This window comes from Bufo gargarizans, chromosome 2 (assembly GCF_014858855.1).
Source record: "Bufo gargarizans isolate SCDJY-AF-19 chromosome 2, ASM1485885v1, whole genome shotgun sequence".
NCBI lineage: Eukaryota > Metazoa > Chordata > Amphibia > Anura > Bufonidae > Bufo > Bufo gargarizans.
In genome coordinates this window covers 54,113,688-54,134,013 of record NC_058081.1, presented here as the reverse complement: position 1 = coordinate 54,134,013, position 20,326 = coordinate 54,113,688, and the positions used below count along the sequence as shown (strand labels likewise).

The window sequence follows — 20,326 nt, the reverse complement described above, 5'->3', positions numbered from 1 at the left end:
ACTGCGGCTCTCCGGCTGTTGTAAAACTACAACTCCCAGTATGCTCAGTCTGCAACAGCTGGAGAGCCGCAGTTTGCCCAACCCTGGACTAGAACAAATACAGTACCTTATAAAAAGTATTCATCTGCCTTGAACTTTTCCACGTTTTTTCATCTTACACCCACAAACTTAACAAAGTAGCAAGTATGTGTGAAGTGAAAAGAAAATGATACATGGTTTTCAAAATTTGTAATAAATAAAAATATGTGTGGCATGGTGCGCATTTGTATTCAGCCCCCTATAACCCTAAATAAAATCCAGTACGACCAATAGGCTTCAGAAATCACCTAATTAATTAATAGAGTCTACCTGTGTGTAATGTATTCTCAGTATAATGACAGCTGTTCTGTGAAGGCCTCAGAGGTTTGTTAGAGAACATTGGTGATCAAACATCATCATGAATACCAAGGAACACACCAGACAGGTCAGGGATAAAGTTGTAGAGAAGTATAAAGCAGGGTTAGGTTCTAAACAATATCCCAAGCTCTGAACATCTCACTGAGCACTGTTCAATCCATCATCTGAAAATGGAAGGAGTATGGCACAACTGCAAACCTACAAAGACATGGCCGTCCACCTAAACTGACAGCCCAGACAAGGAGAGCACTAATTAGAGAAGCAGATAAGAGGCCCATGGTCACTGTGGAGGAGCTGCAGAGATCTACAGCCTCAGGTGGGAGAATCTGTCTACAGGACAACTATTAGTCGTGTACTCCACAGATCTGGCCTTTATGGATGAGTGGCAAGAAGAAAAACATTTTTTTAGCAATCCATAAGAAGGTCTGTTTGCAGTTTTCCACAAGCCATGTAGGGGACACGGCAAACATGTGGAAGAAGGTGCTCTGGTCAGATGAGACCAAAGTTGAACTTTTTGGCCTAAATGCAAACAGCTATGTGCGACAGAAAAGTAACACTGCACATCACCCTGAACACACCATCATCACCGTGAGACAAGGTGGTGGCAGCATCATACCATTTAATAAAAACAATTTAAAAACCATATATAATTTTCTTTGTACTTCACACATACTTGTTACTTTGTGTTGGTATATAACATAAAATCCCAATAAAATAAAATTACGTTTGTGGGTGTAGCATGAAAAAATGTGGAAAACTTCAAAGGGTTTGAATATTTTTTCAAGACACTGTATGTTTAATGTTTTGCATTTCCACAAACACATACCTCTAAACCATATATGACTTATTTTTAAGTATGCATTTTAGCAAGACTTGCCCCACATTAACAGTGTTAGCATGCTGACCCTCATCTGCAGTGCCAGAAGACTGCCCCTCATATACAGTGCTGGCAGACTGCCCCTCATATACAGTGCCGGATGACTGCCCCTCATATACAGTGCTGGCAGACTGACCCTCATATACAGTGCTGGCAGACTGCCCCTCATATACAGTGCTGGCAGACTGCCCCTCATATACAGTGCTGGCAGACTGCCCCTCATATACAGTGCTGGCAGACTGCCCCTCATATACAGTGCTGGCAGACTGCCCCTCATATACAGTGCTGGCAGACTGACCCTCATATACAGTGCACCTCATATAAAGAGCCAGCAAATTGTCCCCAATAAACAGTACTGCTATCACAGTGCCCCCTCACAGACATTACAGAACAGGGACATAGAATACAATGATACAATTCTTCCCATCTACACCTGCCACTAGGTGGAGCAACTAGAGCAATGCAAATATGCAGCAAGCTGCCCCTCCTGTGGTTGCCAGCAGCCTTCCACTGGATAGCTGCCTGCTCTGCTAAGAGTGCGGGAGAGTCTACATCGGTGTATATCTGTACTTTTGCAGAACATACATGAGACACGGTAACAAGGGTGCACACACACACCACGCTGATTCTAGCACAGACCTGCATGCCGATGATGGCATAGATAAAGAACAGCATGGCGATCAGGAGGCAGACGTAGGGCAGTGCCTGTAGAGGAGAAGAAAGGGTTGACATAAGAAATAGCCAAGTATCATTAGGAAAACCAATACCAGAGAAATCTCCTCGACCTTCCTTAGTGCTCCCCTAGTGCAGACTCCATGGTCGCCCATTAACCCCTTACCACGAGAGCATATTACAGATAGATATTTATACACGTACCTTAAAGGACTGGACGAAAGTCCACAGGAGGATTCGGATAGTGTAGCCTTGGCGCAGAAGTTTAATAAGACGGGCAGCTCGGAACAAGCGCAGAAAGCTGAGGTTGATAAAGTTGTCCTATAAAGTGAGAAGGGGGAGGGAAAGCGGGGGCCGAGTGAATACAGGCATGTGCGCTGCAAGTCCCTCCCCAGCACCGAAAGAAATAAATAAAATTATTATTGGGGGGAAACGCTTTGAAACGGAGAGCGGCCAATGACGAGAACGGAGAAGATTTCTAAAAACTACCACCAATAAAACAGGCTGGCTACTCCGGGCCGCCAATCAAATCACCGTCATTGGATGTTAAGGGTAACTCCCCCCTTTTCATTTGTACTAGTTTTTAGAAGTCTGCCCCATAATCTGTTGATTTTCTCTTAAAACCCCACGTCCTCCAGCAACAGAGAAAAGATAAGTTCTAGGTGGAGAGCGGTCAGTCAGGAGAGCGGAAACGCGCGTCTCTGGTACACGCAAATAAACGCACCAAAGACATCCCGAGTTTTCAATAATTTTATTTATTTGTTTCTTATTTCAGCTTTGCATTGGAAACCAGCGAACGTCAACTCTTGGGGCCCACTAACAGTCAGGAGAAAGGGCGCAGAGTGGGGGGGGCGCTGAGGGCCTCAGGTGTGAAAACTAATGCAAGCAGGCGCGGAGGACTAGGTGTTGCCCATCGCAACCAGCCAGACTCCACCCGTGATTTTTTTACATTTATTTTTATTTTTTAAAGCTTAGGTTTGAAATAAAGAAGTAGATTCGATTGGCTACTATGGGCACACCCATCCGCCATATTGTCTACACCAGTTTTCATACACAAGGACCAGCCGGAGCCCTTTCGACTCTTCATCCCAACCAGCAGTTTACTCAGGTGTTTTCCATTTGAGAAACAAGAATCAAACCAAATGCACTGTATTTGGAGACAAGCAGCCGCTGTACGGTCGGAGTGTTCGGCACATGCAGAGCGTGGGCTCCTCCACTCCTCACACCAAAGTCTCTACCAAAGTGGTCATTAAAGTGGGGAGAGGGGTGCGCATATTGGTTATGAGTCTCCTACACTCAGACATGGAACGGATCCCCAGTGCACAGGGCCACATGTATAAAAAGTAGTGCCCGCAAAACCCGGAGGCTTTGACCATGGCAACCAATCAGAATGCAGCTACCGTTTTCCTGCGTAGCTTACAGTCTAAAAAGTCGTCTGACGGGTTCCTATAGACAAGGCGTCCTATATTTGCATGCACCAGCTTTTTATTTTCTTTTTTTTACACATGGGGCCCACGTAGCCTACAGTGATTACCAGCTGGAAACCAAAAAGCACATTCTCCCTGACGAGAGATGTCAGACGCTGTGAGAAACACTGAAGAGTTTCCAAGCGATTCTCTCTCATGTTATCATTTTTCCGTCATGGCAAGGGATCCGTTGTACGTAAGTCCCAAAATAAAACAGGTGCTTCTGGGGTCCAAGCAGACACAGTTGGCCCTTTACTCGACTATTATACATGGCGGAGATAACCATGATGTTTGTGTTTGCAGCCATGGCTGAGAGCTGGAGTATCTCCAGAGTATTACAGAATGGTCCGAAAAGTATTCCCTTAATACCCACACAGTTTTTGGCCCTGATAAGAATAATGGGGGTAAATATACTAACCCTGTCCAAAGATGCGCCAAATCTATCCTGCCCAAAGATGCGCCAAATCTATCCTGTCCAAAGATGAGCCAAATCTATCCTGTCCAAAGATGCGCCAAATCTATCCTGTCCAAAGATGCGCCAAATCTATCCTGTCCAAAGATGAGCCAAATCTATCCTGTCCAAAGATGCGCCAAATCTATCCTGTCCAAAGATGAGCCAAATCTATCCTGTCCAAAGATGCGCCAAATCTATCCTGTCCAAAGATGCGCCAAATCTAACCTGTCCAAAGATGAGCCAAATCTATCCTGTCCAAAGATGCGCCAAATCTATCCTGTCCAAAGATGCGCCAAATCTATCCTGTCCAAAGATGCTCAGCCTGCATGATAAATCTGGTGCATGGCTCGACTTTATGCTATTGCTTGGCTCACATGGCACAAAGATTTGGCGCATATTATTGCATCTTAAAGCCACGTCACATTCCACTGCCTCTTGACAAGCTAAAACTTGATGCCACATTATCTGCCAGAAATGCACCAAAATCACATTAGGAAATTTGCCCCAATGTTTCCAATTTCATGCATGTACTGGTCAAACCTTTTTATATATACAGTCCTGATCAAAAGTTTAAGACCACTTGAAAAATGGCAAAAAAAATCTTATTTTACATTGTTGGCTCTTAACAAGGTTCCAAGTAGAGCTTCAACATGCAACAAGAAGAAATGGGAGTGAGGCAAAACATTTTTTGAGCATTCAATTAATTGAAAATAACGATTAAACTTAGGACCACATGCCTTTAAAAGGCCAAATCTGTGCAAAGATGTGGATTCATTGTAATTCTCTGTCAGGTAGTCACACGTTGTGATGGCAAAGGCAAAAAAAACTCTCCCTTTTTGAACGTGGTCGGGTTGTTGAACTGCATAAGCAGGGTCTCTCACAGCGCGCCATCGCTGCTGAGGTGGGACGCAGTAAGACAGTCATTTGGAATTTCTTAAATGATCCTGAGGGTTATGGAACAAAAAAGTCAAGTGGAAGACCCCAAAAAATGTCATCAGCTGAGCCGGAGGATCCAATTGGCTGTCCGTCAAGACACTGGACGATCCTCGACCCAAATTAAGGCCCTTACTGGTGCTGACTGCAGCCCAATAACCATCAGACGGCATCTGAGACTGAAGGGCTTCAAAAACAAAAAATGTCTTCAAAGACCTCGTCTCCTTGAACACAACAGAACTGCTCGTTTGGACTTTGCAAGAGAGCACCAAGCATGGGACATGCAAAGGTGGAAGAAAGTTTTATTCTCTGATAAGATTTTTTTTTACCTTGATGGTCCTGATGGTTTCCAACATTAGTGGCATGACAAGCAGATCCCACCTGAGATGTTTTCTACGCGCCACAGTGGAGGGGGCGCCATAATGGTCTGGGGTGCTTTTTCCTTCAGTGGAACAATAGAGCTTCAGGAAGTGCAGGGGCGTCAAACGGCCGCTGGCTATGTCCAGATGTTGCAGAGAGCATTCCTCATGACTGAGGGCCCTCGTCTGTGTGGTAACGACTGGGTTTTTCAACAGGGCAATGCTACAGTACACAATGCCCACAGGACAAGCAGTGTCGGACTGGGGTACCTAGGGCCCACCAGTAAAATTTATTTTGGGGGCCCACCGTACGGATACATTCGAATATAATAAATAATTTAACAAGTTTTTTTTTTATATGAACATAAGCTGGTTGAGGTGCTGTACATTGAATATATGCATGTAGTGCAGTAAGTCTACTGTGTTATGTGCCACTTGTGCAGGGGGTGGGAGACTAGGGGCCCACCTTACTCAGGGGCCCACCGGGGGATTCCCCTGTGGGCCAGTCCGAGCCTGAGGACAAGGGACTTCTTCCAGGAGAATAACATCACTCTTTTGGCCCATCCTGCGTGTTCCCCTGATCTAAATCCAATTGAGAACCTTTGGGGATGGATGGCGAGGGAAGATTACAAAAATGGACAACAGTTCCAGACAGTAGATGGCCTTCGTGCGGCTGTCTTCCCCACTTGGAGAAATGTTCCCACTCCCCTCATGGAAACGCTTGCATCAAGCATGCCGATACAATAACGACGGGGCTACTCATTACTGAGTTAGTGTTTGGAAGTTGGATTTCTGTTTTTGGGGGGGGGGGGGGGGGGAGGGTTTGAGGTGTGGTCCTAAACTTTTAATCAGCTGAAAAACAGCCTGTTTACGTTTATTCGTTGTTATCATTAAATTGAATGCTCAAAAAATGTTTTTTCTACTTAGAACCTTGTTAAGATCCAGCCATGCTAAATAGGATTGTTTGCCATTTTTTCAAGTGGTCTTAAACTTTTGATCAGGACTGTATATATAACTTAGTTAGTTATAAAAAAAAAAAATGTCATTGTTATTTCAAATTTTAATGATGTGACCCCCAAAAAGTTCAGAAAAGACTTTTGGGGGATTTGATTGTTGTATAGAATATATATATATATTTGAATGTATTTATTATTATCATATTTTTCCCTGCATTGTAAGAAGCATGGTCACTGCCCTGATCACATCATCCGTGGGACAAATGGAGAGAACAGCAGTGCCGCTAAATCAGTTGCATGCTCTCATACTATTTTAGCCTTTTTTTTGGGGGGGACTTAGCTGTCTCTACACCTGACCCACAGTCACAAGATCTTCCATGCAGCAATTAAGGCCTCTGACTGCCGTTAAAAGGCATATTGTCGGTCATTAAAGGTGTCGTCCCATCTCAAGATTTATAGCATATGACTAGGTGTGGGTCTCACTACCATTTCTAGAACGGTGCGCCAGAAATGAAGGGAAAGCAACTGCACAAGTGTGGCTACCCTACGTTGAAAATAGTCAAGCATTTGCTTAGCTATTTTCAGAAGTCCCAGAGCAATGAATGGAGAGGACACTGCACATGTGCGTTGTGCTCTCCTTAAGTTTGGGCAATCCATCTCCGTTCTTGGGCCTCACCTCTTATCTGACATTTGTGGCATATTCTAGTGATACCCCATCAATGTTGAGATGGGAAAACTAGTGACATCGCTCTACCGCAGAAGTTACCTGTAGATAGCACTAGAAATACCGTTTTCTTTCTTCTGGAGGAGAGCTAATTTGCATACAAAGTTAGAACAGACTATGCTGCACTGAGGGGAATTTGACCTTGTAATTCCCAGGTATAACTACGCTCTATCTAATTCCAATAATAATATTATGTTCGGGAATTATATAAGTAATCATCTAATACTTCAAACATGAACATTATACAATAAGCTATAAGGACCGTTATATAAGTGTAAGTGACTGCCCTCAAGTTTGACCTTCTACAATAATATATTTCATCATTTCTGGTCCCATTTCCATTAGACCAGACACTTGAAGAGATTATAATATACATGTGGATGGTTGGCTTGGGGCTGATACGACAAGTATGACCACCGTCTACTAACTGATCCCCTTGAGAGAACATTTTGGCCTTGTAAAATAAATTTTGGCCACATCCTCAGGTACCCCAGAAGCTTCCTAGTATTTAGCTGGGACAATGCATCATGCACAGCAATAGGCAAAGCCAAAACCCTTAGCAGGACCAAGGGGTCATGCAGTCTTGTCATACTATTAGAACAGGGGGGACAGAGCATTGGAAAAGGAAGAGAAAAGAGTCTGGAGTACTGGTGGAGAGACAGGGTGAGAAGAGCAGGTAGTCTTCATGTTCTGTACATCACTGGCAGGTTTTTATTTTTGGGAATATGATGTAAATACTCTAAGTTATAAAGAGATATTAGATGGGCGGATGTAGATGTTCGAAGTAGTGATGTCACTATCCTAATGGACGGCAAGTATAGTCAGCTGTAGATGATGAAGCTCTGATGTCACTGTATGAATGGATATCCGGTATAGTCAGCTGTAGATGATGAAGCTCTGATGTCACTGTATGAAAGGCCAGCAGGTATAGTCATATGTAAATGTGGAAGCAGTGATGTCACTATGTATGTACTTCCGGTATAGTCAGCTGTAGATATGTAGGCAGTGATGTCACCATATGAATGTACTGCCGGTATATTCATCTGTAGATATGGAGGCAGTGATGCCACTGTATGAATGTACTGCCGGTATATTCATCTGTAGATATGGAGGCAGTGATGCCACTGTATGAATGTACTGCCGGTATATTCATCTGTAGATATGGAGGCAGTGATGTCACTATGTATAGACTGCTGGTATAGCAGCTGTAGATATGGAGGCAGTGATGTCACTATGTATGGATTGCTGGTATAGCAGCTGCAGATATGGAGGCATTGATGTCACTATGTATAGACTGCTGGTATAGTCAGCTGCAGATATGGAGGCAGTGATGTCACTATGTATGGACTGCTGGTATAGCAGCTGCAGATATGGAGGCATTGATGTCACTATGTATAGACTGCTGGTATAGTCAGATACAGATATGGAGGCAGTGATGTCACTATGTATGGACTCCTGGTATAGACAGCTGCAGATATGGAGGCAGTTATGTCACTTTGTATGGACTGTTGGTATAGCCAGCTGCAGATATGGAGGCAGTGATGTCACTATGTATGGACTGCTGCTATAGTCAGCTGCAGATATGGAGGCAGTGATGTCACTATGTATGGACTGCTGGTATAGCAGCTGCAGATATGGAGGCAGCGATGTCACTATGTATGGACTGCTGGTATAGCAGCTGCAGATATGGAGGCAGTGATGTCACCATATGAATGTACTGCCGGTATAGTCAGCTGTAGATATGGAGGCAGTAATGTCACCATATGAATGTACTGCCGGTATAGTCAGCTGTAGATATGGAGGCAGTGATGTCACTGTATGAATCTACTGCTGGTATAGTCAGTTGTAGATATGGAGGCAGTGATGTCACTGTATGAATCTACTGCTGGTATAGTCAGTTGTAGATATGAAAGCAGTGATGTCACTGTATGAATGTACTGCCGATATAGTCAGATGTAGATATGGAAGCAGTGATGTCACTGTATGAATCTACTGCTGGTATAGTCAGATGTAGATATGGAGGCAGTGATGTCACTGTATGAATGTACTGCCGATATAGTCAGATGTAGATATGGAGGCAGTGAAGTCACTGTATTAATGTACTGCTGATATAGTCAGATGTAGATATGGAGGCAGTGAAGTCACTGTATTAATGTACTGCTGATATAGTCAGATGTAGATATGGAGGCAGTGGTGTCACTGTATGAATGGACTGCCGATATAGTCAGATGTAGATATGGAGGCAGTGAAGTCACTGTATTAATGTACTGCTGATATAGTCAGATGTAGATATGCAGGCAGTGATGCCACTGTATGAATGTACTGCCGATATAGTCAGATGTAGATATGGAGGCAGTGATGTCACTGTATGAATGTACTGCTAATATAGTCAGATGTAGATATGGAGGCAGTGATGTCACTGTATGAAGGTACTGCCGATATAGTCAGATGTAGATATGGAGGCATTGATGTCACTGTATGAATGGACTGCCGATATAGTCATATGTAGATATGGAGGCAGTGATGTCACTGTATGAAGGTACTGCCGATATAGTCAGATGTAGAAATGGAGGCAGTGATGTCACTGTAAGAATGGACTGCCGATATAGTCAGATGTAGATATGGAGGCAGTGATGCCACTGTATGAATGTACTGCTGATATAGTCAGATGTAGATATGGAGGCAGTGATGTCACTGTATGAATCTACTGCTGGTATAGTCAGTTGTAGATATGGAAGCAGTGATGTCACTGTATGAATCTACTGCCGGTATAGCAGCTGCAATTATGGAGGCAGTGATGTCACTGTATGAATCTACTGCCGGTATAGTCAGTTGTAGATATGGAGGCAGTGATGTCACTGTATGAATCTACTGCTGATATAGTCAGTTGTAGATATGGAGGCAGTGAAGTCACTGTAATAATGTACTGCCGATATAGTCAGATGTAGATATGGAGGCAGTGATGTCACTGTATGAATGTACTGCCGATATAGTCAGATGTAGATATGGAGGCAGTGATGTCACTGTATGAATGGACTGCCGATATAGTCAGATGTAGATATGGAGGCATTGATGTCACTGTATGAATGGACTGCCGATATAGTCATATGTAGATATGGAGGCAGTGATGTCACTGTATGAAGGTACTGCCGATATAGTCAGATGTAGAAATGGAGGCAGTGATGTCACTGTATGAATGGACTGCCGATATAGTCAGATGTAGATATGGAGGCAGTGATGCCACTGTATGAATATACTGACAATATAGTCAGATGTACAGTACAGACCAAAAGTTTGGACACACCTTCTCATTCAAAGAGTTTTCTTTATTTTCATGACTATGAAAATTGTAGATTCACACTGAAGGCATCAAAACTATGAATTAACACATGTGGAATTATATACATAACAAACAATGTGTGAAACAACTGAAAATATGTCAGATTCTAGGTTCTTCAGAGTAGCCACCTTTTGCTTTGATTGCTGCTTTGCACACTCTTGGCATTCTCTTGATGAGCTTCAAGAGGTAGTCACCTGAAATGGTCTTCACTTCACAGGTGTGCCCTGTCAGGTTTAATAAGTGGGATTTCTTGCCTTATAAATGGGGTTGGGACCATCAGTTGCGTTGTGGAGAAGTCAGGTGGATACACAGCTGATAGTCCTACTGAATAGACTGTTAGAATTTGTATTATGGCAAGAAAAAAGCAGCTAAGTAAAGAAAAACGAGTGGCCATCATTACTTTAAGAAATGAAGGTCAGTCAGTCCGAAAAATTGGCAAAAACTTTGAAAGTAAGAACTATTTGACCATGAAGGAGAGTGATGGGGTGCTGTGCCAGATGACCTGGCCTCAACAGTCACCGGACCTAAATCCCATTCAAGATGGTTTGGGGTGAGCTGGACCGCAGAGTGAAGGAAAAAGGGCCAACAAGTGCTAAGCATCTCTGGGAACTCCTTCAAGACTGTTGGAAGACCATTTCAGGTGACTACCTCTTATTTTTCAACAGGACAATGACCCCAAACACACCTCCAGGCTGTGTAATTGCTATTTGACCATGAAGGAGAGTGATGGGGTGCTGCGCCAGATGACCTGGCCTCCACAGTCATTGGACCTGAACCCAATCGAAATGGTTTGTGGTGAGCTGGACCGCAGAGTGAAGGCAAAAGGGCCAACAAGTGCTAAGCATCTCTGGGAACTCCTTCAAGACTGTTGGAAGACCATTTCAGGTGACTACCTCTTGAAAATCATCAAGAGAATGCCAAGAGTGTGCAAAGCAGTAATCAAAGCAAAAGGTGGCTACTTTGAAGAACCTAGAATATGACATATTTTCAGTTGTTTCACACTTTTTTGTTATGTATATAATTCCACATGTGTTAATTCATAGTTTTGATGCCTTCAGTGTGAATCTACAATTTTCATAGTCATGAAAATAAAGAAAACTCTTTGAATGAGAAGGTGTGTCCAAACTTTTAATCTGTACTGTAGATATGGAGACAGTGATGTCACTGTATAAAGGTACTGCCGATATAGTCAGATGTAGATATGGAGGCAGTGATGTCACTGTATGAAGGTACTGCTGATATAGTCAGATGTAGATATGGAGGCAGTGATGCCAGTGTATGAATGTACTGCTGATATAGTCAGATGTAGATATGGAGGCAGTGATGTCACTGTATGAAGGTACTGCTGATATAGTCAGATGTAGATATGGAGGCAGTGATGTCACTGTATGTATGGACTGCCGATATAGTCAGATATAGATATGGAGGCAGTGATGTCACTGTATGTATGGACTGCCGATATAGTCAGATATAGATATGGAGGCAGTGATGTCACTGTATGAATGTACTGCCGATATAGTCAGATGTAGATATGGAGGCAGTGATGTCACTGTATGTATGTACTGCCGATATAGTCAGATATAGATATGGAGGCAGTGATGTCACTGTATGTATGGACTGCCGATATAGTCAGATATAGATATGGAGGCAGTGATGTCACTGTATGAATGCACTGCCGATATAGTCAGATGTAGATATGGAGGCAGTGATGTCACTGTATGTATGTACTGCCGATATAGTCAGATATAGATATGGAGGCAGTGATGTCACTGTATAAAGGTACTGCTGATATAGTCAGATATAGATATGGAGGCAGTGATGTCACTGTATGTATGGACTGCCGATATAGTCAGATGTAGATATGGAGGCAGTGATGTCACTGTATGAATGTACTGCTGATATAGTCAGATGTAGATATGGAGGCAGTGATGTCACTGTATGTATGGACTGCCGATATAGTCAGATGTAGATATGGAGGCAGTGATGTCACTGTATGTATGGACTGCCGATATAGTCAGATATAAATATGGAGGCAGTGATGTCACTGTATGTATGGACTGCCGATATAGTCAGATATAGATATGGAGGCAGTGATGTCACTGTATGTATGGACTGCCGATATAGTCAGATATAGATATGGAGGCAGTGATGTCACTGTATGAATGTACTGCTGATATAGTCAGATGTAGATATGGAGGCAGTGATGTCACTGTATGTATGGACTGCCGATATAGTCAGATGTAGATATGGAGGCAGTGATGTCACTGTATGAATGTACTGCCGATATAGTCAGATATAGATATGGAGGCAGTGATGTCACTGTATGAAGGTACTGCTGATATAGTCAGATATAGATATGGAGGCAGTGATGTCACTGTATGTATGGACTGCCGATATAGTCAGATATAGATATGGAGGCAGTGATGTCACTGTATGAATGTACTGCTGATATAGTCAGATGTAGATATGGAGGCAGTGATGTCACTGTATGAATGTACTGCCGATATAGTCAGATATAGATATGGAGGCAGTGATGTCACAGTATGAATGTACTGCCGATATAGTCAGATATAGATATGGAGGCAGTGATGTCACTGTATGAAGGTACTGCTGATATAGTCAGATGTAGATATGGAGGCAGTGATGTCACTGTATGAAGGTACTGCTGATATAGTCAGATATAGATATGGAGGCAGTGATGTCACTGTATGTATGGACTGCAGGTTTAATCATAACTTGAGACTAAGTTCCTGGAAGGAGAAAAGGTTTCACGCAGAAGATCAGGAGAACATAACAAGAGTCAGACAGACATGTCAAGAGTGAGGGATGGGGCGAGTTTGAGTGCACAACCTCTGACATGCAGCAGGTAATGTATGCATTAGGTTATAAATTACAAACCAACCGGGTTCTGCGATGCAGTTGTAGATGGAGGAGATTGCAGCAGGAATTTGTGCGTGGGGTTGGGGTTAGGGTTATATTAGGTATGGGGGGAGGTGGGGTGTAGTTGGCATGAAGACACAGACCAGTTTCATGGATGGACACATGAGATTCATAGTGCATTTTGGATGAGTTTTTTTTTTGCCGGGGGCCAATATATCAGAGGGATAGAGAGACATGAAAAAGACAAGACAGAAATACACTGATCATTATAGTAGAGAGGGAGCCCCACAGGGCACTGCTCCAGCCACTCAGAGCACAGTAGCACTGGCACGGGACAGTGCACCACTCAAAGCACAGTACCAATGAGACGGGACATTGTACCCCTCACTTTAAACACTGTACAAGTGGCACAAGGCACAGCATCGGCCACTCAGAGCACTGTAATGCTGACACAGATACTGCACCACTCACTCAGAGCACTGTACTACTGACACAGATACTGCACCACTCACTCAGAGCACTGCACTACTGACACAGATACCGCACCACTCACTCAGAGCACTGTACTACTGACACAGATACTGCACCACTCACTCAGAGCACTGTACTACTGACACAGATACTGCACCACTCACTCAGAGCACTGTACTACTGACACAGATACTGCACTACTCACTCAGAGCACTGTACTACTGACACAGATACCGCACCACTCACTCAGAGCACTGTACTACTGATACAGATACTGCACCACTCACTCAGAGCACTGTACTACTGACACAGATACCGCACCACTCACTCAGAGCACTGTACTACTGACACAGATACTGCACCACTCACTCAGAGCACTGTACTACTGACACAGATACTGCACCACTCACTCAGAGCACTGTACTACTGACACAGATACCGCACCACTCACTCAGAGCACTGTACTACTGACACAGATACCGCACCACTCACTCAGAGCACTGTACTACTGACACAGATACTGCACCACTCACTCAGAGCACTGTACTACTGACCCAGATACTGCACCACTCACTCAGAGCACTGTACTACTGACCCAGATACTGCACCACTCACTCAGAGCACTGTACTACTGATACAGATACTGCACCACTCACTCAGAGCACTGTACTACTGACACAGATACTGCACCACTCAGAGCACTGTACTACTGACACAGATACCGCACCACTCACTAAGAGCACTGTACTACTGACACAGATACTGCACCACTCACTCAGAGCACTGTACTACTGACACAGATACTGCACCACTCACTCAGAGCACTGTACTACTGACACAGATACCGCACCACTCACTCAGAGCACTGTACTACTGACACAGATACTGCACCACTCACTCAGAGCACTGTACTACTGACACAGATACTGCACCACTCACTCAGAGCACTGTACTACTGACACAGATACCGCACCACTCACTCAGAGCACTGTACTACTGACACAGATACCGCACCACTCACTAAGAGCACTGTACTACTGACACAGATACCGCACCACTCACTCAGAGCACTGTACTACTGACACAGATACTGCACTACTCACTCAGAGCACTGTACTACTGACACAGATACCGCACCACTCAGAGCACTGTAATGCTGACACAGATACTGCACCACTCACTCAGAGCACTGTACTACTGACACAGATACTGCACCACTCACTCAGAGCACTGTACTACTGACACAGATACTGCACCACTCACTCAGAGCACTGTACTACTGACACAGATACCGCACCACTCACTCAGAGCACTGTACTACTGACACAGATACCGCACCACTCACTCAGAGCACTGTACTACTGACACAGATACTGCACCACTCACTCAGAGCACTGCACTACTGACACAGATACCCACCCCCTCACTCAGAGCACTGTACTACTGACACAGATACTGCACCACTCACTCAGAGCACTGTACTACTGACACAGATACCGCACCACTCACTAAGAGCACTGTACTACTGACACAGATACCGCACCACTCACTCAGAGCACTGTAATGCTGACACAGATACTGCACTACTCACTCAGAGCACTGTACTACTGACACAGATACCGCACCACTCAGAGCACTGTAATGCTGACACAGATACTGCACTACTCACTCAGAGCACTGTACTACTGACCCAGATACTGCACCACTCAGAGCACTGTACTACTGACACAGATACTGCACCACTCACTCAGAGCACTGTACTACTGACACAGATACTGCACCACTCACTCAGAGCACTGTACTACTGACACAGATACTGCACCACTTACTCAGAGCACTGCACTACTGACACAGATACTGCACCACTCACTCAGAGCACTGTACTACTGACACAGATACTGCACCACTCACTCACAGCACTGTACTACTGACACAGATACTGCACCACTCACTCAGAGCATTGTACTACTGACACAGATACCGCACCACTCACTCAGAGCACTGTACTACTGACACAGATACTGCACCACTCACTCAGAGCACTGTACTACTGACACAGATACCGTACTACTCACTCAGAGCACTGTACTACTGACACAGATACTGCACTACTCACTCAGAGCACTGTACTACTGACACAGATACTGCACCACTCACTCAGAGCACTGTACTACTGACACAGATACCGCACCACTCACTCAGAGCACTGTACTACTGACACAGATACCGTACTACTCACTCAGAGCACTGTAATGCTGACACAGATACTGCACCACTCACTCAGAGCACTGTACTACTGACACAGAGACTGCACCCCTCACTCAGAGCACTGTACTACTGACACAGATACTGTACCACTCACTCAGAGCACTGTAATGCTGACACAGATACTGCACCACTCACTCAGAGCACTGTACTACTGACACAGATACCGCACCACTCACTCAGAGCACTGTACTACTGACACAGATACTGCACTACACACTCAGAGCATTGTACTACTGACACAAATACTGCACCACTCACTCAGAGCACTGTACCACTGACACAGATACCGCACCACTCAGAGCACTGTAATGCTGACACAGATACTGCACTACTCACTCAGAGCACTGTACTACTGACACAGATACTGCACCACTCAGAGCACTGTAATGCTGACACAGATACTGCACCACTCACTCAGAGCATTGTACTACTGACACAGAGACTGTACCACTCACTCAGAGCACTGTACTACTGACACAGATACCGCACCACTCACTCAGAGCACTGTACTACTGACACAGATACTGCACCACTCACTCAGAGCATTGTACTACTGACACAGAGACTGTACCACTCACTCAGAGCACTGTACTACTGACACAGATACCGCACCACTCACTCAGAGCACTGTACTACTGACACAGATACCACACCCCTCACTCAGAGCACTGTACTACTGACACAGATACCGCACCACTCACTCAGAGCACTGCACTACTGACACAGATACTGCACTACTCACTCAGAGCCCTGTACTACTGACACAGATACCGCACCACTCACTCAGAGCACTGTACTACTGACACAGGTACTGCACCACTCACTCAGAGCACTGTACTACTGACACAGACACTGCACCACTCACTCAGAGCACTGTACTACTGACACATATACTGTACCACTCACTCAGAGCACTGTACTACTGACACAGATACCGCACCACTCACTCAGAGCACTGTACTACTGACACAGAGACTGCACCACTTACTCAGAGCACTGCACTACTGACACAGATACTGCACCACTCACTCAGAGCACTGTACTACTGACACAGATACTGCACCACTCACTCAGAGCATTGTACTACTGACACAGATACCGCACCACTCACTCAGAGCACTGTACTACTGACACAGATACTGCACCACTCACTCAGAGCACTGTACTACTGACACAGATACTGCACTACTCACTCAGAGCACTGTACTACTGACACAGATACTGCACCACTCACTCAGAGCACTGTACTACTGACACAGATACCGCACCACTCACTCAGAGCACTGTACTACTGACACAGATACCGTACTACTCACTCAGAGCACTGTAATGCTGACACAGATACTGCACCACTCACTCAGAGCACTGTACTACTGACACAGAGACTGCACCCCTCACTCAGAGCACTGTACTACTGACACAGATACTGTACCACTCACTCAGAGCACTGTAATGCTGACACAGATACTGCACCACTCACTCAGAGCACTGTACTACTGACACAGATACCGCACCACTCACTCAGAGCACTGTACTACTGACACAGATACTGCACTACACACTCAGAGCATTGTACTACTGACACAAATACTGCACCACTCACTCAGAGCACTGTACCACTGACACAGATACCGCACCACTCAGAGCACTGTAATGCTGACACAGATACTGCACTACTCACTCAGAGCACTGTACTACTGACACAGATACTGCACCACTCAGAGCACTGTAATGCTGACACAGATACTGCACCACTCACTCAGAGCATTGTACTACTGACACAGAGACTGTACCACTCACTCAGAGCACTGTACTACTGACACAGATACCGCACCACTCACTCAGAGCACTGTACTACTGAAACAGATACTGCACCACTCACTCAGAGCACTGTACTACTGACACAGATACTGCACCACTCAGAGCACTGTACTACTGACACAGATACTGCACCACTCACTCAGAGCATTGTACTACTGACACAGATACCGCACCACTCACTCAGAGCACTGTACTACTGACACAGATACTGCACCACTCAGAGCACTGTACTACTGACACAGATACTGCTCCACTCACTCAGAGCATTGTACTACTGACACAGATACCGCACCACTCACTAAGAGCACTGTACTACTGACACAGATACCGCACCACTCACTCAGAGCACTGTAATGCTGACACAGATACTGCACTACTCACTCAGAGCACTGTACTACTGACACAGATACCGCACCACTCAGAGCACTGTAATGCTGACACAGATACTGCACTACTCACTCAGAGCACTGTACTACTGACCCAGATACTGCACCACTCAGAGCACTGTACTACTGACACAGATACTGCACCACTCACTCAGAGCACTGTACTACTGACACAGATACTGCACCACTCACTCAGAGCACTGTACTACTGACACAGATACTGCACCACTTACTCAGAGCACTGCACTACTGACACAGATACTGCACCACTCACTCAGAGCACTGTACTACTGACACAGATACTGCACCACTCACTCACAGCACTGTACTACTGACACAGATACTGCACCACTCACTCAGAGCATTGTACTACTGACACAGATACCGCACCACTCACTCAGAGCACTGTACTACTGACACAGATACTGCACCACTCACTCAGAGCACTGTACTACTGACACAGATACCGTACTACTCACTCAGAGCACTGTACTACTGACACAGATACTGCACTACTCACTCAGAGCACTGTACTACTGACACAGATACTGCACCACTCACTCAGAGCACTGTACTACTGACACAGATACCGCACCACTCACTCAGAGCACTGTACTACTGACACAGATACCGTACTACTCACTCAGAGCACTGTAATGCTGACACAGATACTGCACCACTCACTCAGAGCACTGTACTACTGACACAGAGACTGCACCCCTCACTCAGAGCACTGTACTACTGACACAGATACTGTACCACTCACTCAGAGCACTGTAATGCTGACACAGATACTGCACCACTCACTCAGAGCACTGTACTACTGACACAGATACCGCACCACTCACTCAGAGCACTGTACTACTGACACAGATACTGCACTACACACTCAGAGCATTGTACTACTGACACAAATACTGCACCACTCACTCAGAGCACTGTACCACTGACACAGATACCGCACCACTCAGAGCACTGTAATGCTGACACAGATACTGCACTACTCACTCAGAGCACTGTACTACTGACACAGATACTGCACCACTCAGAGCACTGTAATGCTGACACAGATACTGCACCACTCACTCAGAGCATTGTACTACTGACACAGAGACTGTACCACTCACTCAGAGCACTGTACTACTGACACAGATACCGCACCACTCACTCAGAGCACTGTACTACTGACACAGATACTGCACCACTCACTCAGAGCATTGTACTACTGACACAGAGACTGTACCACTCACTCAGAGCACTGTACTACTGACACAGATACCGCACCACTCACTCAGAGCACTGTACTACTGACAACAGATACCACACCCCTCACTCAGAGCACTGTACTACTGACACAGATACCGCACCACTCACTCAGAGCACTGCACTACTGACACAGATACTGCACTACTCACTCAGAGCCCTGTACTACTGACACAGATACCGCACCACTCACTCAGAGCACTGTACTACTGACACAGGTACTGCACCACTCACTCAGAGCACTGTACTACTGACACAGACACTGCACCACTCACTCAGAGCACTGTACTACTGACACATATACTGTACCACTCACTCAGAGCACTGTACTACTGACACAGATACCGCACCACTCACTCAGAGCACTGTACTACTGACACAGAGACTGCACCACTTACTCAGAGCACTGCACTACTGACACAGATACTGCACCACTCACTCAGAGCACTGTACTACTGACACAGATACTGCACCACTCACTCAGAGCATTGTACTACTGACACAGATACCGCACCACTCACTCAGAGCACTGTACTACTGACACAGATACTGCACCACTCACTCAGAGCACTGTACTACTGACACAGATACTGCACTACTCACTCAGAGCACTGTACTACTGACACAGATACTGCACCACTCACTCAGAGCACTGTACTACTGACACAGATACCGCACCACTCACTCAGAGCACTGTACTACTGACACAGATACCGTACTACTCACTCAGAGCACTGTAATGCTGACACAGATACTGCACCACTCACTCAGAGCACTGTACTACTGACACAGAGACTGCACCCCTCACTCAGAGCACTGTACTACTGACACAGATACTGTACCACTCACTCAGAGCACTGTAATGCTGACACAGATACTGCACCACTCACTCAGAGCACTGTACTACTGACACAGATACCGCACCACTCACTCAGAGCACTGTACTACTGACACAGATACTGCACTACACACTCAGAGCATTGTACTACTGACACATATACTGCACCACTCACTCAGAGCACTGTACCACTGACACAGATACCGCACCACTCAGAGCACT

The 20,326-nt window shown here is 45.2% G+C and overlaps 1 protein-coding gene across 1 annotated transcript in view; it reads right to left on the bottom strand.

The window, feature by feature from the left end:
• CACNA1A (calcium voltage-gated channel subunit alpha1 A) overlaps positions 1–20,326 on the bottom strand; it is a 204,225-nt gene that overhangs the window by 68,490 nt on the left and 115,409 nt on the right. Inside the window, exons 32-33 of the mRNA XM_044282909.1 lie at positions 2,150–2,266; positions 1,913–1,978 (exon numbers count right to left, since the gene is read on the bottom strand). Coding sequence (XP_044138844.1) covers positions 1,913–1,978; positions 2,150–2,266 — 183 coding nt within the window. The remainder of the gene's footprint in view (positions 1–1,912; positions 1,979–2,149; positions 2,267–20,326) is intronic.